Source organism: Urocitellus parryii, chromosome 4, assembly GCF_045843805.1.
Source record: "Urocitellus parryii isolate mUroPar1 chromosome 4, mUroPar1.hap1, whole genome shotgun sequence".
NCBI classification, from domain to species: Eukaryota; Metazoa; Chordata; class Mammalia; order Rodentia; family Sciuridae; genus Urocitellus; species Urocitellus parryii.
Genome location: NC_135534.1, coordinates 777,016 through 802,875, shown reverse-complemented (window position 1 = coordinate 802,875; position 25,860 = coordinate 777,016). Strand labels below are relative to the sequence as shown.

The window sequence follows — 25,860 nt, the reverse complement described above, 5'->3', positions numbered from 1 at the left end:
CCAGCACACAAACAGAGAGCCCTGAGGCACCTACCTCCGTGTCCCCTCACAGTACTCCACACATGCCATGGACCTCTCAGGCTTCACACACCTCGTCTGTCCACACCACAGCTCACCCGTCCCTTCACCTCACAGCTACGCCCCTCAAGACCACCAGCCCATATCCATCACCTACTACCCCCAACACCTCACCTTCCCCCCTGGTTACCACACTGTCCCCTGGCTCTCTCACCCCATCATCCCAGAGCATCCCCAGCCCGTCCAGCCCTGAAGTTCCTTGGAGCACCTCCTCCCCGAGGTCAACGGGCTCCAGTCTTTCAACCACAACACTCAAGGCCTCTGGACCCACAAGCACTGCACCACTGGTAACCACATCTGCCAGGGCCACTACACCAGCCAACCTCTCCGTCGCCACTTCCAGAACCTCCACTGCACCCCTCTCCTTCCCATCAACCACTACTTACTTGAAAAGCACTTTACCTCCTGCCACCTCCATCAAGCAAACCATGAGCGCGATGGCACTCACCTCCGGGACCCTTCTCAGCACTCCACAAATCCCATCGACCTCTCACTCCTTGTACACCACCTCTGCCTCCACCACGGCCCGCCCTTCCATCCACCTCACGGGAACGTCCCTCCAGACCAGCAGCACATTTCCAACTCCTACTGCGCCCCAGACCTCACCTACGTCTCTGCTTTCCACACTCTCCACTAGCCCTCTCACATCACCTTCTCACCGGCCAACCAGCCCTGAACTGTTATGGAGCACCTCCTTCCCGAGGTCAACGGGCTCCAGTCTTTCAACTACAGCCTTCCAGTCCACTGGACCCACAAGCAGTGCAGTGCAGATGACCACGTCTTCCAGGGCCTCCACACAAGCCCTCAGTTCAGTCGTCACTGTTAGAACCTCTGCTTCCTCCCTGTCACACCTTTCCTCCTCGCCATACATGGAATCCACATCACCTCTGTCCACCAACATCATAACCACACCCACCAACAGACAAACTCGAAGTCCTATGGCCCACACCTCCTCTGCTACTCACACCAGTACACACACCTTAAGGACCTCTCAGTCTCCATACACCGCATCTGCCTCCACCACTCTCCAGCAGTCCGTGCCCCTCTCAGGAACGTCCCTCCCGACCACCAGTGCATATCCAACTTCTACTGGCCACAAGTCCTCAGTTACCTCTCTGGGTACCACGCTGTCCACCATCTCTCTCACACCAACATCTCAGAGCCTCACCAGCCCGACCAGCCCAGAGCTGTTATGGAGTACCTCCATCCCAAGGCCAATCGACACCAGTCTTTCAACCACAGCCGCGAAGCCTACTGGACCCAGAAGCACTTCACCACTGATGACCTCGTCTACCTGGGCCTCCACCCAGGCCCACTGGTCTTTCCACACTGCCAGCACGTCATTTCATTTGCGCAGCTCTTCTTCTCCCTTGTCCTCCATTTCTACCTCCAGTTCTACTCTGTCCCCCGCAGCCTCACCATCTGCACTCCGGAGTCTTTTCACCACGTCTGTTTCTGTAGAGACTATACATCCTTCCACACTTTTGCCCAAGGCCTCATCCACATCCTCCCTGCCTACTTCTTCTCTAACCTCTTCCTCTCCCTTTTCCGCCCTGCCGTCATCGAGATCGCCTCTTACCACCTCGTCCACCTCAGTCCCTTCAACCTCCCCCACTGCTCCCCCACTGTATGCACCTACCAGCAGTTCCATCCCTCCGGCTCCATTTTCCACTGCGTCCACGAGTGGGTCCCATTTCCCTTCTCCTTCTGTCTCTCTCCCCACCCCAACCTCCAGTCCTGTTAACACTTCCCTTTTACCTCTTTTAACCTCCTCTTCCCCTGACTCTGCTCTGCCCACCCTGCCAGCTGTCCACACATCTGCCACCCCAGCTCAGGTGCTAAACTCCAGCCCAGGCTTCCCTTCCACGTCCAGGATTACACCCAGTGCCTCCCCTTCCTCTGCCTTCTCACAGTCCACCACCTCCCAGCTTACTTCTCTTACCACCCAAGCCTCCATGCCAGGCCTTGTGTCTTCGACCTTGGGGATGACAAGCTCAACAGTTTCTCCTACTACCAACCTGACCAGCAGTCCTCCTGGTACCTCCAGGCTGCTGACGTCCATGCTCCTGTCCAGCTACGTAACCTCGCACGGAAGCTCCTCTACCTTCCCCCCAGCCACCCCCTCCTGGGTGGCCCCCTCAGCCTCTTCTCATGGTAAGTGGCATCTCTGTGGCCCCCATTGGCTCAGGGCTGCATCCCAGGCCTGCCTCTTCTCCCAACAGCGCTGTCCTGCCCCTGGTGCACACTGCCTTCCCTCATCCCGCCATTGCTCCATGCTGCCCACAGCCCTTGTGCCTGTCCCAAGCCCCATTCTTTTCTCTTCTCCTGAGCACCCCCTGGGCTATCGCCAGTCTGGAGGAAACTGGTGCTTCCTTGCCCATGTCTCGTACCAGCATCAGAGGCATTGTTCACACCCCGGGCCTCTGCTGCATGTCCCTCTGCAGTCTTGACCTCTCTTTTCAGGCTGACATCTCTCCCCAAGCAGCCTTCCACAGCTGACTCTTGGGAAGCTCAGAGGGTGTGGAATAGCAGGGGTCCCTGAGCTCAAGGAACATTACCTCCTTGAGTGAGAGAGGAAAGCAAAGTCCACTGCAAGTATGCACCTCCCTGACCTGTGGCAGGCTGAGTGGGCCTGGAGACTAGGGCTGCCGTGTAATGGAGGCACTCTCTGTGAGCTGCTGCTTCCAGCTGCCCTCCTGCCCACGAAGTGCCAGGGTTCCCTGCAGAGCAAGCACGGGCCATGCCATGCAGCAAGAGCTATCCACGTCCACCTTGTGTTCTGGGTATGCCCTTCCTTCCCTGGAAGTATTCCCCCTGTTGAACATGTTCTTGGAGCCAGGCTGCCCTGGCACGTCGTCCCCCAGCAGTTCCTTCTCGCCAACTCTGAGCTTCACATTCTGCTGTGCGTGAGGGCTTCTCACTATGTGAGATAAGGACTTGGGCACAGGCTCTTTCCCGTGGAAGTAGCATCAGGAAGCAGAACAGAGGAACAGGAGTAGGCCGCTGGGGCTCAGCAAACTGGGCCATGAGCCCCTCCTTCCTCAGCTGGTGCAGGAGAAGCTGGGTGTGGTGGGTGACAGAACCAATTTGGTAGAGGTGAGGGAAAGAAACACGGGGCAGAACATCCAGTCTGCCAGAAACTTTTTTTTTTTTTTTAATGTGTTGGTATGCCTGTCCCCTATACCAGCGCACCCTGGGCTGTGCTGCATCACCACCACCATCTGACCAGGTGTCCTGGTCCTCACACCACACCCCTCCTAGAAAGCCAGACCAAGGGGCCCGCTCTGCTTCCCCTCCCCCAGTCCTGGTGTGGGGAGTCCCCTTTTGGAGACTCTGAAACACTCTCCTTGGCCCTCAGCAGGTCCTGAGACACCTATGGCCACAGGCCGTGTCTGGGGCATAGGAAGGGAGGTGGTGAGAGCTGGGTCTCACTTAGGTTCCTCTGGGGCCCAGCTCACTGCCAGGTCCTTCAGAAAAGCCAGGAATGCGAGGCTGCCAGCCTTTGTCCCCATACAGAGCCTGGTCTGAGCTGTGGGGGCCACAGTGGGGCCTATAAGTCTTCAGGCTTCTCCAAGCTTCTCCAAAATCAGTCTGCTTATGCAGCTGTGCTCTCAGCTCAGTGGCCCTGCTCTGGTGTGAGCATTCATCTCGCTGTCCACTTAACTCTTGCCTCTTGGCCCCCAGGAGCCTGCAGTGTGCAGGAACATGAACAGGAAATCACCTACCAGGGGTGCACAGCAAACGTGACCCTGACCCGCTGCGAGGGTGCTTGTGCCTCTTCCGTCAGGTGAGCCCCTGGGAGCCAACCTTCCTGGCTGGGTCAAGACCCACAGCAAGTTGCCAGGCTGTCGGGTCCTCGCAGTGCTGCCTTGTCCCAGTCCACGGGGTCCAGGCAGCCTGCTCCATGCCCAAAGTCGAACTTGCCTTGTGCCTGTGAGCAGGAGTCAGCAGGAAAGGGAAGGCTCTTAAAGGTCTGGCCTGCAAACGGCTTGGGGTCCTGCTGCTCCTCAGGGGAGAGGTGCTGCCCTGACCCTCTGCTTGTCTGCTTCTTGGCAGCTTCAACATCACCACCCAGCAGGTGGATGCTCAGTGTAGCTGCTGCTACCCGCTCAACTCCTACAAGAAACAGCTCCTACTGCCCTGTCCAGACCCCAACGCACCAGGCCAGCAGCTCAAGCTCACCTTGCAGGTGTTCAGCAGCTGTGTGTGCAAACTCTCGCACTGCAAAGACTAGAGGAGCTGCCTGGTCTCCCACGCACAAAAGGTCGCAGGCCAAGAACAAGACAGATGCCACCACACTCCTCCTCTGGATTTGTCCAGCAGCCTCTTTCCTGGACATAGATCTGGACTCCACGAGCCCTCGGAGGTGGCTCACCTGAGGCCACTGCAGGGAAGAAGCTGCTGGGAAGGAGCCCTGACCATCCACCTCCTGCTGACACAACCCAGAGTGTGGGTGTGGCATGGGCACGTGCTGACCGCAGCGTCTGCCACGCACACAGCCTCCCAGCCTTTGGTGGCAGAATCTTGCAGAGAAAACAACCCAGGAGCAGATGCCAGGGAGGAGGCTGCTCCAGCAGGGCTGCTGGGGGGACATGTGGGCTGATCAGAATGGGGACATGGCGGGTGTGGGTACCTGGACAGGGACAAGGAGGACGAAAGGCCAGGTAAGCACGAAATACAGCAGAGAGGGATATCCCCAGTCAGGGTGACAGGCAGGTGCAACACAGTGGCACCCAGCTGTGCAAGATGGCTGCTGCCAGAACCCACATCCTAAGAGGAGGCTGTCACCCACCATCGAGTTGATTCCAAATAAACTGGATCTTGTCCAGGCAGAGGCTGATCCCTGAGCGCCACTGTGCCATCCCCAACTCCCTCAGGCCTCTCTCCCTGGGTGAACCTACACGGTGGGCACAGGACCGGGGCTGGGTGGGGCTGCCGCCAGGTGGGGCTTGGAGAGGAAAGGCCACCACCACTGGCTGTGCCCCCACCCAAAACTCTGCACAAGCCCCTGGTGAGGCTACCACCCTCTGGGTCCCTCTAGCACCATCCCTGCCGGGCTATAGGATCCCTGGCAGGGGCAACCTCACCCCACAGGCAGCTCAGCAGGAAAGAACCCTTGGGCCCATCCCTCCTGTGCACTTAGACCAGAGGCCTCCAAGGCCAGGTCCTCCAAGGAGCCACAGCCCAGCATCCACTGAAGCAGGGAGCCTAGGCAGACCTGGCCATACCCAGAGTCATGCCATCAGAGCAAAGGTGCTTTGTGGTGTTGTGAGGTACTGTCCAGCACTGCCCAGGCCCAGAGAGACTGTCCTAAAGCTAAAGGACAAGTTGCACAGGCAGATGGTACTCTAGGTCCTTGGTGCCAGCACCCACAATGCCCACAGGACACTGCCCAAAAGACAACACACGCATCCAACTGTACTAGCGTTTATTTTTCTTTGAAAAGGAGCACAATGCACAGATGGACACCCCTGGGACAGCACAGAGGGCAAGCCTGTGCCTCAGCAGGCCTGTGCCTCAGCAGCCCTTCCTATGCCAGGGAGACTTGTTGCCCAGAGACCACTACCTGGCTGCCCATGCACAGGAGCCATGGTCATGGGCCCTGCGGTCCACACGCAGTGTGTGGACTGCACATCAAGGACTGTCACTCTGTCCAGCAGCTGGAATAAGAGGACGCAGAGGCTCGCCCTGGCCAGCCAGGCCATCACCTGCAGCAAAGCCCATCTGAGGCCGGGGCATATCTCAGGCAGACCAGGAGCTTTGGGGCGCACACACACCAAGACCAGCACAGGAGGAGCTGGGTACTCTGAAGGCCACCCTGCAGCTGTCCCTAAGACCCAGGATGGCAGGATGATGTCAAGAAACTGAGCCAAAGGGCCATTGCCATGCCCAGTGTCTGGACATCAAGGGAGTGACAGTGGGTCCTGCCTTTCCTGTGTCTCCTCAGGTGCTCTGGGCTTAAGTGTGCTCAGACAAACCTGCCTGTCCCCTGTGTGCTGACCCTAGGAGCCACCGCAGGGCACACCTGCCTGGGCTCCCCAGGCCTCTCTGCCCCATCCACATCCTACCTTGCAAGCATGTGCAGGGACACCTGTGAGAGCTGGGGACACGTGGCCAGGAGACCTGGCGCTCCCTCAGCACAGCAACATCCAGGGCCGTTGTCCTCCCCAGTTTAATCTCCTCCACCCCAACATCCAGCAAGGACTGGACAGGTGCAGTCTGTAGCATTCGGCCTCAACTGAGGCCCTAGGAATGTGCACTTGACAGGTGAAGGCCACCAGCAGGAAGGACAGGCACACCCTGCAGAGTCTTGCAAGATGAGCCATGGTCACACCCTGCAGAGCCATCAGGATCCCTCCACCCACCAAGTGCAAATCTAAGGTGTCCGACAGAACACATCATAGAAGTCCCTTCAAGAACACCGGTGCTGTGGACAGGGCTGGCTGAGGACAGCAGGTGCCTGGTTTGGCCAACAGTCATCAAAACAGATGCTTCCAGCTCCTGAATTACAACCCTGCCCAGGAATCGTCTGGCAGTGCCTCAGCAAGCCCCGTGCAAACACTGCCCATCCTGCAGGGTTAGCCACACTCCTCTCGCAGAGTGGCTCACGCCAGCACAGCCAGGTAGTCCCAGGGTAGCCCTGTAAGCACAGCAGTGCAGCTGCTCCAAAATCTGAGAAGGTCTGCAACAGAACAGCGGCACTCAGACAAAACCTCAACACAATCCCCACTTCCACTCAAACTTCTTATTTCCCTTTAATTTGTAGGCTGAACCACAGGGCTGTCTTGATTCCCAGGACCCAAGGCCCTCCTGCTGGGGCAGGCCCACTGCAGTCCTCCTCCAACAGTGCCCGCTATCCCGCGATGACCAGGGGCCGGGCCTGGAGGCACCTTGTGCTGTGATGTTCAGACATGGGGTTTTGTTTGCATATGGTGACGAAGACAAATGGCAGAGACGAGGAGAGACGCACAGATACGAGCCAGACCTTCTGCCCGTGGATTAAAACTGCTCTGACAGCAGCTCACACAGCCTCTGTGAGACGGTGTCTTTGCTGGTGCGCAGCGTGAGCCGGTACATCTGAAACAGAGACAGAGGTCAGCGGCACACCGAAGCCCCGTGCAGCTCCTTGAGGCAGCAGACACAGACTCTGCAACAGACAGCAGCCACGCACCCCGAGGGGCAGCCAGCAGCTCCTCTCAGTGGGCCTCCACCTCCCAAGGGCAGCTGCTCTCCAGGGATCTCCCATGAAGTGACAACAGGTGCCCCCGGCAGAACTGGACACAGAGACTGGGGCCCCTCGGCCAGAAAGACACTGCTCAGGACTAAGAGGAAGGACCACTGATTGAACTGCAACACGGAACTTGCATGGGGCCCCACATGCCAGGGCCCATGGAGAGGCGGGAAGCCTATGCACACTGACAGGCGCAGGCACACGAGGTCTCCACTCGTCCCCACGGGAGTCCTGACCTGGGCTTGCAGATTGGGCTCCAAGCGCAGCAGGCACCCAATCTGGGTGGTTCTGGTATGTATGATGCCAGCACCCACAAAATTCGCAGGATTGGGATCAACTTCCTCGAGGAGTGCAGAACCAAATCCAATGATCTGTCCAAAAGGAGGAAGGGGTCAGGAAAGGCACCGGCCATGGTGTCTGCCTTGGGGACACCACCCCCACAGCCTTTTACCTTTGCTTTCGTGATTTCTGTGTCCATCGGATGCTTTGCTTTGAAAATGTTCTGCACCTCTTGTTGTGGGCTGAGGAAGGGCACGGAGGGCTGTCAGAGCTGGCAGACACACTGGAGGCTAACAGGCCACCCACTGAATGACCCCTGATCCTCTCCCCACCCCCAAGCACAGCCCTCTCACTTGCTCAACTGCTTCCAGCGTTGAAAGAAATCCTGAGAAGCCATTTCTGTGGGCTGGAAAAATTTGTTGAGCGTGATGGGTAGCTTGACAGACACATTCTGGAAGGTGCCACCATACCTATGGGCAGACGTGTTGACAAGAGGGAAGGGACGGGGTTCCTGGCTGCACAGCCTTAGGGCTTGGGAAGCCACCCAGGCCACCCCAGCAGCAAGGTGGATAGTGCTCCTGCAGGAGCCAAGCCAACCCTCCATACACCTGCTGAGGCAGCTGGCACAAGTGAGGCCAGGGCCACACGCACTGCCTGGAGCAGAGTTGGGAGCAGCGGCCCTTCTCAGGGCTGGCAGGATAGCCTCCAGCACTCACCCTTGCCTCTCATCTGCCTCCAGAGCACCAGTGTCTGTGTCAGGGTGGGATATCTCCCCATAGAAAGACTGAAGAGAAGCATTTGCCTAAGTACTGTTTCTAGAATTTGAAAACGTGCTTCTCCAAACACACTGGCCTCGGGCCTACAGGAAACCCACCATCACAGGTACTCCACAGTAGTACTTGCAAGAGGATGGGTCTGCATGCAGCTGCACAAGAAGCCCTGCCTGGGTCTGGAGAGCCACCAGCATCTCCTCTGCAACTGTCTTTCCCAGCAGTCAGTGCCCAGGGCCCAGCTGTCAGCTACTGCAGACTGGCCCTGCATCCCCCTGGGCCACAGAGCAGCTTCCTATACTCTGGAAAGCTCAGGTGACTGGGTGTCCCCCGTGGTGGGGGGGTGCTCCCAGCACATGGGCAGGTGCCCACGCTCACCCTACCTGAACTGAATGTTGAGGACAGGTGCCTCTGTGAAGTCAGACACGCACTCTATGTTAACCACCTGCTGCACCTGTGCGCCTCCATCTACAGTTGGGTCCACAGGCTTGGTCTGCAGGTTCAGATGTGAGCAGGCAGGTTAAGGAGTTCAGACAGTTCTGGAAGAGTGGGCCCCACTGGGCAAACCCCTGATCCCTTACTCTTACAGGAAATAAAAAATTTCAAGGGATGATGATGGGTGAGAAAGTAAGCAGCCTAAGGGCAGAACTCCATGTGTGGTGTACCCACTTTTTCCTAGTAGTGACCTGTGGTCACTGCTGTGTGACTTGTCAGTGCTTGCAAATAGATGAATACAGATGATACTGGTAAGATAACTGAGAGCCTAATCTCTAACCCTCAGCTATTTGAAAAGCATATGGCAGACAGGAAGTAGCGCATGCCCACCACACTGCAGAGCTCAGGCCAGGAGCATCACAAGACCTGCCCTTCTGCCTGCGACTGGACAGCGGGCCCAAGTGCCCAGGGCTGCTGCGCATCTGCCCACTCCCTTCTCTTGCAAGGCCACTGGAAAGGACCACTGACTGCTCTGCTCATCCTACCATGTGGTTCCGCTGCCCTCAGCAAAAGCCAGTGCCCATGGCTTAGTAAGGTGACTGTACCACCTGGGGCAGCTCTGTGCAGTCAGCAAGCAGGTGCTACTGTGCTGCAAGCCCCTCGAGAAGCCACCCACACAACCCAGCTGGGTCTGGAGGCGGAACGAAGGCCTCTTCCTTCCCTCTGGACCCTGAGCCCACTGGCCACTTGGCTTCCAGGCTCAGGACCACCCCATGGCCCCTCAGAGCGCAGCAGGCCCTAGGGAGGGACATGCAGGTGTGAGCCTTCACTCCTGATCTTGGACTCAGTGCAGCAGACTCTGCATCTGTGTGTTTAATATCTATTCTGGAACAGTTTCAAGAGTGTGTGTTAGTATCTCTCTAAAAACACATGTAGATCTCAGGTGGAGAGGAGCTCAGTTCCACCCATCTGACCGGGTCCCCCAGGGAGGTGCCCCGTGCACCCTGTTCAGACTGTAGACCTGTCCCTGAGTGGCGACTCCCCACACACCCTGCTCTCAGTAGAAACAGGCCAGCTGCAGGCCTCGTAGGGCAAGGAGCACCACTCAGTGGGGCCTCACCAATGACTCCAGAGGACAGAACGAGCCAGGAAAGGCAGCAGATGGGGGGCGGACAGGCGCACTGTCTGAGGCACACCAGAGGCCACCCTGCAGGGGCCACCGGCCTGCCTACCTGGAAACACCTTGCTATCATGACCAAAAGCAAATTCCTCCAAGGTCCAGCTAAACCCTAGATGGCCACCTGTCTGTCAGTGTCTGAGGCCCAGGTTGTACCGAGGATATTAGACTGCAGGTCATCTGCACAGATGAGAGTTGGAGTGAAGTTCAAGAACTGCGTGGAAGTCTTGTTACCATAAAATATGAACATCCGGCCTAGAAAACAAAAACAACTGAGTCGCACACTTGGTCTGCATACTTACAGTGAAAACCAAGGGCCCCTGTAAGCCCCGGCTGAATCAAAGCTAACTGCCATGACAAAAGCTATTGCTAAAATTAATGTTTTCACTGATTTTAAAGGGCATGTAGCCAGGCACAGTGGCACAAGTTTGTACCCCCAGTGACTGGGGAGGCTGAGGCAAGAGGATCATAAGCTCAAGGCCAGCCCGGTGGAGGTGGGAGGTGGGGGGGGGGGGGAACCTCTGTCACTTAAGGAGACCCCATCTCAAAAAATCAAAAGGACTGTGGACGTGGCTCAGTAGTAAAACATCCCTGGGTTCAATTCTTGATACCAAGAAAGAAAAATGATGGCATGCCAAAGCCAGAAGCCGCACTGCTCTCCACCCCTCAGCAGCATGTCCGGGTCATCTGACAGCTCCTGCACACCTGTGCAGGGAAGGCCCGGGGGGCCAGGCTGGGAGGCACCACTCACACCAGCAGTGCTGCAGGGCCCTGTGCAGGGTCCCGGTCACAACAGCCCAGCAGCATTCAGACCCCGCTTAGCCCCTCTGGGAAGGCCTGGCTGGGTCTGGACCCACTGGATGGCCCAGAGCCAGTGCTGGCCATGTAGGGACTGTCCTTCAAACATGCACACTGAGCCTGCCCCACCACAGACCACCGTGCCAGTCAGTCAGCTGCTGCTCTGTGGGATTTCCACCCTTTCAGTTCAGAAAGGAATGTAAGCCCCAAAGGTTCTGAAAAGACAAGTACTTTGCTGTCTGTGGGAGGCCAACTAGCACATGACCGCATTTGTCTCCTCTTCTAGATTGGTGTGGCATCGTCTGTCACTCTGTGATCTGGTTGCCTAGGTAACCCAGACAGTAGCCCTGATCTTTAGGGCGCAAGCGACTATGTCTTTGTGCATGGACATGCCTTCCTACATCCCCATGGGTGGAGCTATGCTCACCTGTTCCTTTGTAATTTTACCCCTTGCCCTGTTTGGGATAGAATGTTCCATGGAAACACCCTTTGTGTGTCCTCTTCTCTTACTCTGTCCTTGGGTGTGGCCTTCCTAGATATCAGTCAACTTGCTGACAAAGACATCATGAAGCTAGACTCAGCCCCTTGAAACCTGACCCCTTGCCTCCTATTAATGGCTTCTCAGTAACAAGTGTGAGCACATGCGCTCTCTCTCTGCAGACCCTCAAGGTCAGAAGAGCCATCACAGCACCCCCAAAGAAAAAGGTATTTCTGTCTCGTGTGGTTATTTCGAGCAGCCCAGTTCCCCTGGAGTGACCCTGAGTGTTTTAGTCGAGTGCAATCCAGCAAGTGTCACCCCTGCACAAACCAAAAAGTAAATCAAGGCCAGGCAGAGTCATCATGGCCAGAGGCTAGGACCTTGGTCACAGGAGCAGGAGGCCTGCTCACCACAGCACCTGCAGAGCCCTGCCCGCCCCCACCAGGACCAGCAGGAGAGGCGTGTTTCCCTTCCTCCCTAACTCCTACTCGCGAGGCGGGACAGCACATCCCATAGGGGCCACTTCAGCAGCCCCATAGATTTTTGATGGGTATATTTTTTCTTTTTAGACTCAAAACTTTTCTTTTTCCATATAAAAATTGGTAAGTGGGGGTTGGGGTTGTGGCTCAGTGGTAGAGCGCTCACCTAGCACGTGTGAGGCCCTGGGTTCAATCCTCAGCACCATATAAAAATAAATGAATAAAAAATAGGTATTATGTGCCAACTACAAAAATTATATATATATATATATAAAAATAAATTGGTAAGTGACTCAAAACCCTGCAGCCCAGGGCACTAAGCATGCTCACAATGCTGTGCAGATGTCACCACCTCCACCCCCAGGGCTCTCTCTACTGGAATACTCCCAGACTGGAACCTGCCCATCAAACACTGTTCCCTGCCCTCCAGCCCCTGCCCTGCCCAGGCACCCCATGTGACTGGGATCATGCAGTGCGCTTCATGGTATGACTGGTGCTTCACTAAGCCTCGTGTCCACAGGGTTCCTCCACGTGCAGCAGGTGTCACACTGTCCTCTGTGCAAAGCTGAACAGTACCCCACAGTACACACCTCTCCACCACCCACCTTGAACACTTGGGCTATCTCCTCTGAGTTACTGTAAATGATGCGCAGCCACGAACGTGTGTCCACGACACCTCTTCCGGACCCCGCTTTGACTCTTTGGGTCTACACCCAGAAGCAGGCTGCTGGATCATGCCCATGATCATCTCCACCTTGCTGAGGGGCAGCCCTGCTCTCATCCACAGCGGCCACCCCAGATTACACCTAGCAACTGCCCAAGGCTCCCTTCTCTCCACAGGCTCTGCCTGTGTGTGAGGGGGTGAGAGCTGCAGCTCCCCATGCTGTGGCTGTGTCTGCAGCCTGATGGGGGAGCGTCATGCATGCGGGGTGGCCCTATGCTCCTTTCCTCTGGAGAAATGATTGCCCTGGTCATCTGCCGCCTCTAAATGGAGCTACCCCCAAGGGGGAGGTGTGCAAAGGACCCCTGCATGTTCTGGACATGAGGTCCTCGTCAGGACCACCTGTAGCACTTCTTGTTTCCCATGGTTTTCAAAGGGAGATTTTATTAAACATTTAAAACTCGTACCTAAATTCTGCCGAAATTCAGACTTAAGTCCAATTTGAAGCAGCTGGTTTTCAAACAACACACCATTATTTTTACAAACAAACCTAGGAGAAAAGGAATAGTATGGTGTCACTCAAAGCCACTTACTGCAAGGGAACTTTTTTCAAAAAGGGCTTAAAGTCCACCAAGGCTTAGATAACTGGTGGGGACGGGAAGGCAGCGTAGGGACCACTCCTAAGACCACTCACAGTGGCTGCCAGAGACGGAGAGCAGGCAGCAGCCATCATCTCCTTGTGTTCCAGGGAAGAGGGCACCACTGCCCGTACTCAGGGATGAGGCCTGGGGCAAGCTGGGGGCTGGGCAGTGTGCAGAAGGCACAGCTACAGCCCTTCCATGCTCACAGTGGCAGCTCACTGGGCAATCTCCTTGCCTACCCACACCAACCCCGCATTCATCATCTTCCTGAATTCTGTGGTCACCTACCTGAGCCACTTGGGCAGATTCCTCACAGGCACTGGGTTGGCACACTGTGACCTAAGAGGGCTCTACCAGCTCTTCTCCAGGCCCTGTTTCCAGGAGCTGTCCAGGCAGCAGGCCCATGGACATCCCTCTGCAGACCCAGCTCCTGAAGGCTCTTCCAAGTCCTTCAGGCCACAGCCTGACAGACTGCCCAGCTCTGGCCACCAAGAAGTGCCACAAAGTCAAATCGCCAATGGACAGGCAGGACAGTCTTCCAAAACACCAGAAAGTATGTGCTAAGCTCCTCACAACTGAGGCTGTCCCCATCAAGAGAGGGCTCAAAGCCTGGGGCTCCGAGCACAGGCACCATGGGGCTGCCCCACTGCAACTCAGCCATAGAAGGGCCCATGCCAATAAGGGGCCATGGGGGGGTCACACTTGATTTGGACTAAAATACCTTAAATTGAAATCTGTCGGGGATACAGAAAGGGTATCCATCTACTATCCCCAGCACACCCCAGATGTTTATGTGGTCGGTAGTTCTCTAAAGGGCCAATCTCAACTGCACCTGATCCCTGAGGAACGTGCAATGAACAAAGGCCACGCCAGGAGGCCACAGCCGCCCTGCACTGACGGTGCCCCAGTGACCCAGCCCTATGAGAGCCAGAGCACAAATCCTCCACACTGCCCCAGACAAACACCACATGACGACCCTCTGTCAACATCCAAGCCAGAACCAATACCCTGGAGCCCAAGGAAACGGGGCCTAGCCACCGGAGGAAGCATGCACACAAGGCCAGACCAGCAGGGCAGCGGGAGGTAAGAACAAGGGTACATGGACCTGGAGTGCAGCCTCAAAGGGACAGTGGGCACCAGAGGCACATACAGGACGCCTCAAGGCCCTCCCCTCTTCCACCACTCCATCTCCAACAGGACACCAGGGAGAGCTGCACCCAGTTGCTCAGAGGGTCACAATTTAGAAATGCCCTGAGTCCCACAGAGCAGCAAAATAGGCCTTTGGCCCAGTCCCTGGCAAGTGCTCAAAGCCTTGTGAGGTGACAATACAACAAGCCTGGGGTGGCTCGCTAGATGGAGCCACTGCCCTCAGAGGATGTCCAGATTATGAGCCCTGCTCCAGGACATACAGCTCCTTTGGCCACAAGCACCTTGGAGCCTGGGTCCACTGGGCGCTCTCGAATTGAGACTGGCACTCTGTGAATGAGGAGAAGTCTGCTTAGCCTTCTCTAAGGAACGAGAATCAGTATGCAGGATGACCACAGAAACCGCAACACACGCAACACCACAAAATTTTAAAAGTTGACTGTCCAAAGCTAAAGTGGGGGAAATTTTGGACTCAACATTTCGATTATAAGGAACTAAGAAATTTTTCTAGACTTCAAGATTACAAGCCAACAGTGTTGTGATATTGACAAAATAAAACACTTAAATAATAAACAGGAGGATGGGCTGGGGTTGTGGCTCAGTGGTAAAGTGCTTGCCTAGCACATTTGAGGTACTAGGTTCACTACTCAGCACCACATAAAAATCAAAAACAAAGTTAAAAAAATAATAATAATAATAAATGGGAGGAAAGCCCACAGGACTTCTACTACCATCTTCAAAATGGGGGGACAAAGAACCATTGCATTAAGGTTTTCTAATCTGCACCCGGGACATGCTGCCACTCTGCAGGGTGGAAGTGAGGGCCCATCATGTCCACAGATCTAGACACAAGCAGGCCTGGCACAGTGGTGCAGCCTAAATCCCAGCACCTCAGGAGGCTGAGGCAGGAGGATCGCCAGTTCCAGTCCACCCAGGGCAAGTCAGCAAGAACTGTTTCAAAAAACAAAAAGGGCTGGGGACGTGGCACAGTGGTAAAGCGCTTTCCCAGCACGTGCGAGGCCTAGGTTCAACCCCAGTACTTCAAAAAAAGGAAAGGAAGGATGGAAGTGAGATGACTAGGGATATGGCAGTGGCAAAGCACCCCTGGGTTCAATCCCCGGTACCAATTAGTAAGTCAATTTCGATTATAAGGGACTTAATCAATCCATCAATAAAAGCAGATTCAGTCCTAAGATGGAAGAAAGAGAGTAAGTGCTGGGAAGAACAGTCTGACATCCACATTTTGAAAATGGGGGAAGACAGGGAACAAAGGCCAGAGCCAACACACACTGCAGCAGGGTCAGGAGGCCCCAGACACCTGCAGAACTGCAGGAAGAACTCACACCTCCAGGCCAGGCCAGGCAGGGTGCGGGCAGAGCGCAGGCAGGCCACCACTAACTCAAAAGTGAATGAGTCCTTAAAAAAGAAATGGCATTTATCTACAAGGCTGACAAGGAACAGTGACAGGTTAGAGAGCAGGGTGCAGCGGGGAGCAGCAGCCAGAGTGTGTACTAAATGCCCAGAAGCACCAGACCTGCAGCTCCGCTGCCCACCCTGGGACACAGACCTGCTGACCTTGTAGCAGGCACAGCACCAGCAGGGGTGCCGGGGGACTGAACACAGAAAGTGGCTTACACTTCTCTCCCAAGTAGCAACCAGGTGGTCATGCTACCCGCTGCCCAGCCGACCCTGTCTATACTTCCCATATTTGGTGCAGGAACCTGGCTACCTGGCAAAGTTGTCTTCAGAGCCGGGAGCAAGAGGTGCCACCGAGGAAGCCGAGTCTGAGAACACATCCACCAGCAGCCCGCCAGAGGAGGGCGGTGGCGCCGCAGGGGCAGGGGGGGTGGCCCCCAGGCCCAGGAGGTCTGCCGACGGAGAAGGCGTAGACTGGAAAAGGAGGAGGGACAGCATCAGCACCAGAACTGGGCACGGCAGTGTGGACGCTCAAGTCCCCCAACCCACATCCACCCAGGCCAGACAGGCTGCCCTTTCTGAGTAGGCACACAGGGCCAGGTGGGGCAGCAACAAGAGGCTACGCTCTTCACAGCAAAGGAACTGCCAACATTTCTCCACAAATGCCACTGGAATGAAGAGAAGTCCTGAAAACATTTCTGCCATCAGACAGCAAGTTTTAGAAGACAAAAAAAATAAAAAATAATCAGCAAGCCACTGGCTACAAGGCATTCCTGGCTTATTTGTCAAGTCTTATTCAGTTGAGAGGAAAGGCAGATTAAAAACTGTACAATCAGCAGGAGGCTGAGGCACTGCAGGTTTGAGGCCAGCCTAGGACACTTGGTGGGATGTGGCTCAGCAATGGAATGCCCTGGCTCAGCCTCGGCACCATACACAGCACGGCCTGCAGACAAACACATGGCTTTGATCCTCAGAAAACTATTATATCCTTTGGTGTGATGGGGGCCAGAGAAGGGATCCCTATATCACCCGGTGTGACGAGGGCCACAGAAGTGACCACTACGTGATCTGCTACGAGGAGGGCCACAGAAGTGAGTGCCACTTCACCAGGAGGCATAGCTCCATGCACCTGCACTTGCTCTTCAAGATATGCAGCTGGCTCACCTCGGCTCTGATTCTATGTGGGCCTAGGCCCAGCTGCAGAATTAAGCCAACCACACAACTGGGTGCCTGGGTGCTTCCAGCAGAGCTCTTCAGGGCCACTCAGGCCTGGGATCTGATGGTCACATGACTCCAGATGCTACTGACTGCATGAACTAAGGCCAGAGATGTGGATGCCTGCACGAAGACACCCCCCCAGTGGCTGGTCCAAGTCCCACTGGACAGCCATGAAGACTAAACCGGGTTACAGTGTTCCAAGAACTAGGTCCTAAGGCCACCCAACATACTCAGTCTGCACTGGTTTTCCCCAGAACTAGCCAAAAGGCTGTCATTCCCCATGTGGAAGCCCCGGCACATGGGGCCAGGCCTATAGGCCTGCCATCTGGCCTTCAGCAGAGCCGTACCGGGCACAAAGGACCTTGCAGCCCCTTCACACCAAGCTGGGGTGTTAAATGTGTTTAACTGCATGTGCAGATACATGGCTTTATGCATGGACATGACTCCAAGATGAAAGAGGCACAGAACATCAGCTGGTGAGATGGGTGTGGGTGTCAGAGGCCCACGCTGGGCCAGGCAAGCCCACTGGTCTGTCTCTGCAGGATGCAGGTACCAGGAGCACTGTGCTCCTTCCTCAAGGGCCACTGACTGACCCAGAAAACCTGGGTCACACATGCCCCAGGGAGGAGAGAGAGGCCACAGAGGAGCGGGCAAGTCTGGCTGGACCCACTGCAGGTGGCTACTCCACCCCTCTGCCCAGCCCTGTGTCTTCAGGAGGCTGTATGCCAGAGGGCTATGGGTTACAGACAGGCACTCACAGGGTGAGCCCCTGCAGCTCTGCCAGCCAGTCAGCTCCTCACCACTGGCTCCTGAAAGGTGGTTCCAGTATGTCTGCTTTCTAAATGTCTCTTAAAACTGGGAAACCCCCCTTTGTCCTATTAAACAAGCACCCCAAGAGTTATGAGTATAAGAGCAAGGATGCTGTATCAGGAGGACCCAGCAAGCCACAGCCACACCCCTACCTCCCCCACCTGCTGGCCTCCAGGCCTTAGGGAGACCCTCCCAACAGCAATCACAGCAGGAACTGAAGCAAAGAGCACTTGTGCCCAGACTGGGGACAGCACAGCCTCTGGGGACACTTGGTCAGCAGGGTGGCCAGCCACAGCCAGGCAAATCTGCAGCCGCAGATATGTCCTGGTGCCCTCCATGGGATCACAGGTGAGATTTTTGCAAAGATGCTCTGGCATTACCCATGACCTTAGTAGAAGACACTTTGGCCAACAGCGCCCCAGATAAAAAGTGCCACATGAAACCCACACCTCCCAGTGTTGCTAGGCAAACCAGGTGTGCCCCTGCCCCCATCCTGCTCCTCTTCCTCAATGCCCAGGGCCCACCAATAACCCACTTTAGGAGGAGGTCTGCCATTGCACCCATCATGGAGTTCAGGGTGCAGGCTGCAAGTCTCACCATTCCCACTTTCCCAACCATTCGCCTGCCAGGTGCCTGTAAAGTCAGGAAGGGGCATGCAGCCCAATCAGAAAACTGAATCAACCTTGAGGAGGCCTCCAGAGGGTGGGCCTTATCAAAAAGCCAAGCCTCAGGGAGCTCACACCTACCTTCCAAGGACAGCCTCGCTGCACCCAAGGCTCTGACCCCCTGAGCATATAGCCCAACCCCTCAGCCTGGGTCCCAGGCCCACCTCCCAGTCCACACACACCTGGCTGGACATGTCATACTTCACTTATCAGGGCCAATGCATAAGAGAAAAACCAAGTAAATCCAAACAGAGACCAACGACAGCCTCATGGTAGCCACCAAGGCCCTTCTATGCCTGCGGATGCACCTTCTTCAGAGCTGCAGAGCCCTTGTGACACCCTAGAGGAACTCTGTGGCTCTCCTCGGAAGCTCTGTAGGACCTGGTCACTGGACACCTGCACCCACATCCTCCTCCAGACGTGGCCTCACCTTGCTAGGGCCAAAGCCTCTGCTCTGCAGGACATGGCTGCTGCCCTTTTACCCTGGCCTGGACCCCATGGATGCCTGTGCTGGCACCATGTGAATAGCCCCATGTTAACAAGCCACTCTCATCACGTCACTCACAAGGAAGATATTTACTCTACTTCAGCTCACTACAGAAAACCTCCAAGAGCGGGGCCCATCCTCAACCTAGAAGCATGCAGACAGGCCACCATGGGAGGGCAAGGGACCAAGCCCCCAGGTCACCTGGAGGGAAGTAGGGAGTTGGCCGGCCGCCAAGAAGCCAGTCACACAGATACCTCCAGCAGGCAGACACCAGCCTCCTGCAATAAGCCACCTGAGAGCCTGGGTGAAGAAGCACGCAGACCCCAAGCCGAGGGCCAAAGCTGGGCTCTCAGTACACGTTAATAAAAATTCTCCCTGACATGCTCACACTCTGTGTATCCTGATCTCAGGTTGTGGGGCCCCGGGGGTCAGGCACAGTAGGCAAGGACCCACCGCGGCGCTGGTGCTGGCTGGGGCGGGCTCAGGGCCCCCATTCACATCCGCACTCCGTTCCCGCTTGGTCTCCTCCAGGTCGGTCACTGTGCTCGGGCCCTTCTTCTTCTTGAGCTTGGCCAGGATGGAGGACTCACGCTCTGGGAAGGGCGGCATTTCCTCCAGGACAGTTGCCTGGTTGAAAGAACACAAGTTTGGCTTGGCCCAGGGCCCTGGATGCCTAGCATCAGTCCACCAGGCCACTGCGTACCAGGATGTCAGTGCTGGCAACAGTACTGAGGCGCAGGTACTCCACAGCTCGCTGCTGCAGCTCCACATCCGCATTCTTCAGCTGGCTGTCACTGCGCAGCACGTCCTGGATGGTGGTCTTTACCTCCGGAAAGAGGTTCACGAACTTGATGTAGGTAGACAAGAGCAGCGCCCGGGTGGGGACGCTGCACAGGTGGAACTTGGAGTGCAGCAGGTCGAACTGGATCAAGGGGCTGGTCAGGGCAAGGCAGGCTGTCAGCTTGCCAGCTCAGAGGCAAGCACAGCTGGGCGCTCATGCTAAGATAGAAGTCCCCAGGGAGGCTGCGTTTCCTGTGCCAGATCTGTCTGCAGGTACTTGAGGACACCAGCCACAGGACCACATAATCTGTACTTTTAACAGAGGCATGCTACTTGAATGACTTGGAGGGTGTTGGATCAATGTGAGGACAAGCACTTCCCATCAGGAGGACGAAGGGTGCAGGGCAACCCACGACAGAGCACATGCCAACCGGCGCACAGATGTGTCTTACCTGGATCGAGGATCCCCAGCTATCAAGTTTCCAAACTCCCCCAGGATGTAGCCGCCTACTTTGACCAGATTCTCGTGGCATGCTGGAGCCTGCAGAGCCTACGAAACCATGAATGGGCTGAGCCAGGTACAGGAGCTGCAAGCCACAGCAGAACAGCCGGGGGCACCTGAGCCTAGGAGGAGAGGCTCAAAGGGACAGCAAGCTCAGGCAGGGGGATCACAGGGTACAGCAAACAGGAGCAAAAAGGGCAAAAAACACCACCCTCCGGGATTCACATGAGCATGGGCACCAATGCCCTACTCACCACCCTTGCCCATCACATGAACCCAGGCCGCACCTCGAACACCGTCTTGGCAGCATAGCCCTGTACGTCGTCCCGGTTGATGACAATCTGAATGACTCGGTACCAAACCTCCTCGCTCACGTAGTCTCCTGCGATGCGGATCAGGTTGAGGATGGTGTCCACGTACCAGGTGTAGTCCACTGCATACTTCTCAGCCAGGATGGCCACCTTCAGCACCTGCCAGGGGACCACCAAAGGACAAGCCATCATCCAAATCCGTAGAGGACCTAAAGTTGGGGTGTGCGGAAAGCCCTCACTGGTTCTCTAAGGAGTCCCAGGGTGTGGAGCCACTACTCAGGCAAGAAAAGCCATTGACCTCCAGGGACAGGCAGCAGTAGCTGAGCCAGGCATGCAATGGGACCCTGCTACCAACAGCCTCGTGCCACCTGCAAGATACCCCAGGTGAAATGGCACTGCACACCATCCTCAGGCCATGGCTCTTCCTCCCGCCGGCCTGCCCACCACATCCCCAGGCCTCCTCTTATTTACCTGCCCTCTCTCCATGGGAGGATTGCCAATTCACCACCCCTAACCTAGCCCCGCAAGCTCACACCATAGGGGCAGCCACCCAGTCTTCTTGCATGGAGCCCAAAGGGTACCAGCTGCCAACCCTGAGCCAGCCATGATGGTGACCAGATCCCTCAGGCCCCACCATCCCCAGCCTAGAGCTAAAACGCCCATCCATCTGCTCTGCACACCCCCTCTCCCATCAGATTCCAAGACACTTCCAAAGCGTCAAAGCCCATGGCCTTCGAGCCAGCCCCTGCCCTCAGCTGTAGGCTGGGGGCCCTCACCACCTCCCACAGGACATCTTCCTGAGGCTACCAGGCCTGCCTCCAGCACCCAGAGAACATGCAGACCACCGTCCTGCCCCCAACCTGAAAGCACGTGAGGGAGAACAGCCTGTGGGCTGGGTGGCCGTAGCACCCGGACCCCCAGCAGCCAACAGGGCAACAGACGGGTGGGTGGTGGGTGAGTCCTGGTCCTGGGACTGAGACATGTGATGAAAGCCGACAGGACGATAGCTCCTCGTCTAACAGCCCATAAGCCAGCACTCAAACCCTGGGTGCGTGGCGCATACGTGATGTGCCAATGGGCACAGATCCCCTGACTGCTGCACCCCCTAGAGCAGAGTTAAGGAGGGCCTCTCCAGTGACCAGCCCCCAAGCCAGACACACCCCAACAAGCCCCACAACTCAGGCCAGAAACAGAGACTGGCTGAAGTCAGCAGGCCACTTGCCCAGCCATGCCCCACATAGGTCCAAAGTGACCTTGAACTCTAAGCTGCAAAGCTAGAGTCAGAATACACCTTTCTATGCGGGGATTGTGCTCAGAAGTAGAGCGCTTACCTAGCACGCATGAGGCACTGGGTTCGATCCTCAGCACCACATAAAAATAAGATAAAGACATTGTGTCCAAAAAAAAAAAACAACACACCTTTCTATTGTACGTCAATTACCTCAGGTACTTAGAGAGCTGAGCAACACCCTGCCTATCCTCAGGCATGGAGAAGCCAGTGCCACCCCTGGGTTAGGAGCAGAGCAATCAGGGCAGCCATGAGGCTCCAAGGTCCCCTCCCTCAGACCTGCTCTGTGACAGAAGCAGGGGCCTGCTGGGCGGCAGCAGCCTGTCAGGAATGTGGCTGCTGCATGGCAACTGACAGGACTCACGAAGGGAGCCACTGCTCAGGATTAGTTCCAGGTGGAGATGCAGAGGACCAGGAAAATCAGAGATGCGTCAGCTGTAGTTCACAGTCAGCACTGCTGAGAGCTCTACCCACAGGATGTGAGATGCTGGCCATGACACACACCACGGAGGCCTCGTTCAGACCCTGCCGAACTGATACCGCACTGAAGGACAGAGGTCCTGGGAAAGCCTGCTGCTAGGCAGATGGGAGGCATCTCCTTGCTGACTGGAAGGCCAGCACCAAGGGATCCTCTGTTGAGCGTCCTACAGAGCCCCAACCAAGCCTGCTGGACAGCAACAGCCACCAAGGAGCAGTCCAGAGGTGGGCAAGCCTGGGCTGAGAACTCACAATCTCCTCTCGGATGGAGTAGTCGGCTGTCTCCAGGTAGCTTAGCATCTCCGCCACAATCTGCTGGGCGTTGCTGCGGTCACACATGGCGTAGAGCAGGTCCACCGCTCGCTGCCGCACACTCACGTCCCGCTCTGTCTGCAGGGGAAGGAGGGCAATCAAGAGACTGCCCATGCAAACCACAGGCTGGTGGACAGTCAATGTCCCCTGAAGTGTGTGGCCCAGGGGCCCTGCATCTACATCCTGAGGGAGCCACCCAGGACTCCCCATGGTTCTGTCCTCATCAGGCAGTCACTGCACCCACCTCCCTCACTATCTGTACCTGGAAGCCCAACAGACTGGGGGTCGCCAGACCCCTCACTCACTCACTCACTCACTCACTCACCACCCCAACGTGAGTCAAACAGTCCCTCCAGCCTGGAGTCTAGCTCCCTCCCACTCACCACCACACCCACTTCACCAGCCAGGTTCTCTGTGCCCAGTGGTTGAGCCATGGAGGCCTCTCTATTGTGTGGTCACAGACTGGTTCCTTCTGCATCACCTGGGAACATCGCCCGGGAGCTCGCCTGGGAGCTCGCTATGACCCTGCCCCAGAAGGAACCAGAACACGATGTGTGAGGAGGGTGGGTGTGGTGGTGAGCTGAACACCCCAGAGCAGCACAGAGAAGGGCCCGAACAAGGGCTAGAGCCATGTGAAGTGAGAGCTGTTCCCTGTCAATGACTACGGAAACGACTAGCACAGACACCAAGCCAGGACCAGAACCCAACCTCGACTGGTCCCCACACAAAGCTCAGGGAGCCACAGAATGCCAGGACACGTAGACCTGCTGGGCCACTACCCACAGCTGGGCCAGGACACGTACTGTGACCTCCGCCTGTAGCTCTTTGCCGCTCCGTGCTCACAGGCAGGCCCGCTGGTCAGTCCTGCAGACTTGGGCAGACAGCAGGACATGGCGACCCCAGCTAGGTGCCTCCAGAGCTTAAATTTTAGTTCTTAAAACATATCTGAGGGGCTAGGGTTGTGGCTCAGTGGTAGCGCGCTTGCTTGCCTAGCATGTGTGGGGCACTGGGTTCGATTCTCAGCATCACGTACAAATAAATAAAATAAATGTCCATCAACAACTAAAAAATTTAAAAAATAATCTGAAATCCTCGAAAAAGTGAATTTTTCTCTGCCAAGTGTGATTTTTCTTAAAAATAATAAAATATCTCATCTTTCAGCCAGGTGTGATGGTGCCCAGCTGGGGAGGCTGAGGCAGAGGACGGCAAGCTCAAAGGCAGCCCCAGCAGTGGAGGGAGACCCTCAGCAACTTAGTGAGACCGAGTATCAGACTTTCAAAGATATGAAATAAAGGACAGGGACAGGGCTCAGGGGTTAACGTCCCTGGGTTCAATTCCTGGTACCAAAAAAATTCACCTTTCTACCAAAAAAGAATCGCTCTGTTCACTGAACCATTAGATGGAACTCAGCAAGCAGGATCCCACAGGAGAGCTGTCCCACAAGAAGTCAGGACTGCTGCGGTCACACGCGTGCAGCCCAGAGTCCCATGCAGTGTGGGACTGGCCAGGCAGTGTGGCCTCAAGACACGGTGGGACCCCATGGCAGGGCAGATGACAACTAACCCAGAAGCTGTGCCCAGTCTGTGTGATGGGTGACAAGACTCAGGCCACCACTTCTGGACCTAAATGCAACTGCCAAGGGGACCCAGCGGTGTCACAGAAGCACCCACAACTCCCACCATGGTGCTACCTTGAGGGCGTTGATGACAGTCTCAATGTGGGTCTTGACAGCCTCATGGGAGAACTCGGAGCTGGCCAGCGTGCACATGCTCTCCAGAGCCAGGTAGCGCAGATTGGTCTCCCGGTGCTGCAGGAACTGGCCCAGCTGGTTGCAGGCGCGCACGAGCAGGTTTGGTTCACTGCACAGGCAGAAGCGGGCGGGAGAGGCTTCCTCAGCACTGGTCACACCAGCAGGAGAGGCTTGGACCCTGCTGTGCACTGACAAGGGCATGATATGCCGCCCAAGGAAGAACTCCAGGGGCCCGAGAGGCAGGAGCCCAGCTTGGTTCCTCAGTTGGGTGTCGCAGCCTACAGCTCCTGCTCCCTCTGGAACCCCCCAAAGCTCTGAAGAACCCCACCCACTCTGGAGTCTGAAGGTCAAGGTGCTGCTGGCATCAGGTCCTGACCAGAAAAGCAACTTCAATCAGCAGCCAGCTTGGTGCACACGTGTACGGGCAGCAAAAGGCCAGGGCAACCAGCCAGTGAGGAGGCACGAGGCGCGCACAGGCAACTCCACGCAGCCCCCACTGCTTCAGGTGACTCCGACTCTTTTTAAGTATATTCAGTGAGGACCATGAGGCAACCTCCAATTAGAAACCTCATTTCACACGGCTCCCGACCCTGATGAGGGTGGACATCAGCCTGCTGCTCTACAAGGAAGCAGTGACTAGAGAACAGCTACTGTCTGCCCACAGGCCCCGTGGGCCACACGTCCCCTCTCTGAGCCAAAGCACAGTGCTATAGGCCCACAGGGGAGCAGGACAGCCACCCACAGCCCTCTGTGCTATGTCCACAGGCAGGGTTGTCTCTACCACAGACCTGGGCCAGCACAGGACACACAACCTTCTGCAGGACTATGGGAGAAGCCAATCGGGACACAGAAGCACAGAGAAACAGGAGGTGGCTCTGGGGATGGCAACAGTCAGCAAAGCATCTGGTGAGGGTTCTGGGGCCAGAGAGGGCATGCCAGGTGGCAGTGGGGCAGAGCCCATGGGGAGCAATGCTGAGAGTCACACCAGCGTGTGCAGGAGGCCAGCAGCTCACCTGTCATGGTGGATAATCAGGCTGATGGCCTCGAACAGCACCGCATTCTTGGCGTTGGAGTGCTGTACTTTCTTTGACTTGGGCGGCTCCTGGGCTTTGTTCAGGATGGTCTCCAGGCACTCGGTCAAGCGGCCTCGCACTGCAGGGTCTTCTAGGCAAGGAAGAAGGACTGGTCAGGCTCCCTGGCCTCAGACCCACACCTGCTGAGAGGCCCCCAGACTAGCAGAGCGGATCTGTGGGCCCTCGACACAGCCAACCCTAACCGTGGGGCAGCTGGAAGCACTCACAAATCCACAAGAGAAAGCAGAGTCAGCACCCCATTGCCATGGCACGGACACCAGAAATGAAGGGTCCTGCACCTCAAAGCAGGCCGCACACAGAGCACTTTTACTGGGATACAGATCACCTTAGTGGAAAGGGAATAAAATCCACAGATATGGACAAACACAATGAAAAAATCTTAGGCTAAAGGGCCAAAGGCCTTCTATGCACCTGCTCTCACCCACAGGGGCAGGAAGAGCTTCAGTGGCAACACAGAGGAAAGCCTCACAAGGCCTCTGGGACCAAAGGGAAGGAGCACAAGGACCAGTGATAACTTGGCGACTCCTGTGATATGGCTACTAGCACTGGTGACAGGCCAGCATAGGACTCAGTGGCA

General features: G+C 56.2%; 2 protein-coding genes across 5 annotated transcripts in view; one reads left to right on the top strand and one right to left on the bottom strand.

Moving 5' to 3' along the window:
- The window catches only part of Muc6 (mucin 6, oligomeric mucus/gel-forming), a 56,587-nt gene extending 52,275 nt beyond the window's left edge, over positions 1–4,312 (top strand). The window contains exons 43-46 of the mRNA XM_077798185.1: positions 1,110–1,761; positions 1,952–2,232; positions 3,763–3,865; positions 4,135–4,312. Coding sequence (XP_077654311.1) covers positions 1,110–1,761; positions 1,952–2,232; positions 3,763–3,865; positions 4,135–4,312 — 1,214 coding nt within the window. The remainder of the gene's footprint in view (positions 1–1,109; positions 1,762–1,951; positions 2,233–3,762; positions 3,866–4,134) is intronic.
- Positions 4,313–5,505: 1,193 nt separating this feature from the next.
- The window catches only part of Ap2a2 (adaptor related protein complex 2 subunit alpha 2), a 72,636-nt gene continuing 52,281 nt past the window's right edge, over positions 5,506–25,860 (bottom strand). The window contains exons 8-22 of one of the 4 annotated variants that reach the window (XM_026379338.2): positions 25,203–25,353; positions 24,130–24,298; positions 22,380–22,517; positions 20,339–20,521; positions 20,002–20,099; positions 19,473–19,704; positions 19,223–19,396; positions 15,903–16,063; positions 12,854–12,936; positions 10,136–10,225; positions 8,742–8,865; positions 7,942–8,058; positions 7,761–7,830; positions 7,546–7,680; positions 5,506–7,155 (exon numbers count right to left, since the gene is read on the bottom strand). In XM_026379338.2, the coding sequence (XP_026235123.1) occupies positions 7,078–7,155; positions 7,546–7,680; positions 7,761–7,830; positions 7,942–8,058; positions 8,742–8,865; positions 10,136–10,225; positions 12,854–12,936; positions 15,903–16,063; positions 19,223–19,396; positions 19,473–19,704; positions 20,002–20,099; positions 20,339–20,521; positions 22,380–22,517; positions 24,130–24,298; positions 25,203–25,353 (2,003 nt within the window). In that variant the 3' untranslated portion in view covers positions 5,506–7,077. Of the gene's footprint in view, positions 7,156–7,545; positions 7,681–7,760; positions 7,831–7,941; positions 8,059–8,741; positions 8,866–10,135; positions 10,226–12,853; positions 12,937–15,902; positions 16,064–19,157; positions 19,397–19,472; positions 19,705–20,001; positions 20,100–20,338; positions 20,522–22,379; positions 22,518–24,129; positions 24,299–25,202; positions 25,354–25,860 lie in introns of those variants that run through there. The other 3 variants (XM_026379339.2, XR_003299930.2, XM_026379340.2) reach the window with 3 other exon arrangements.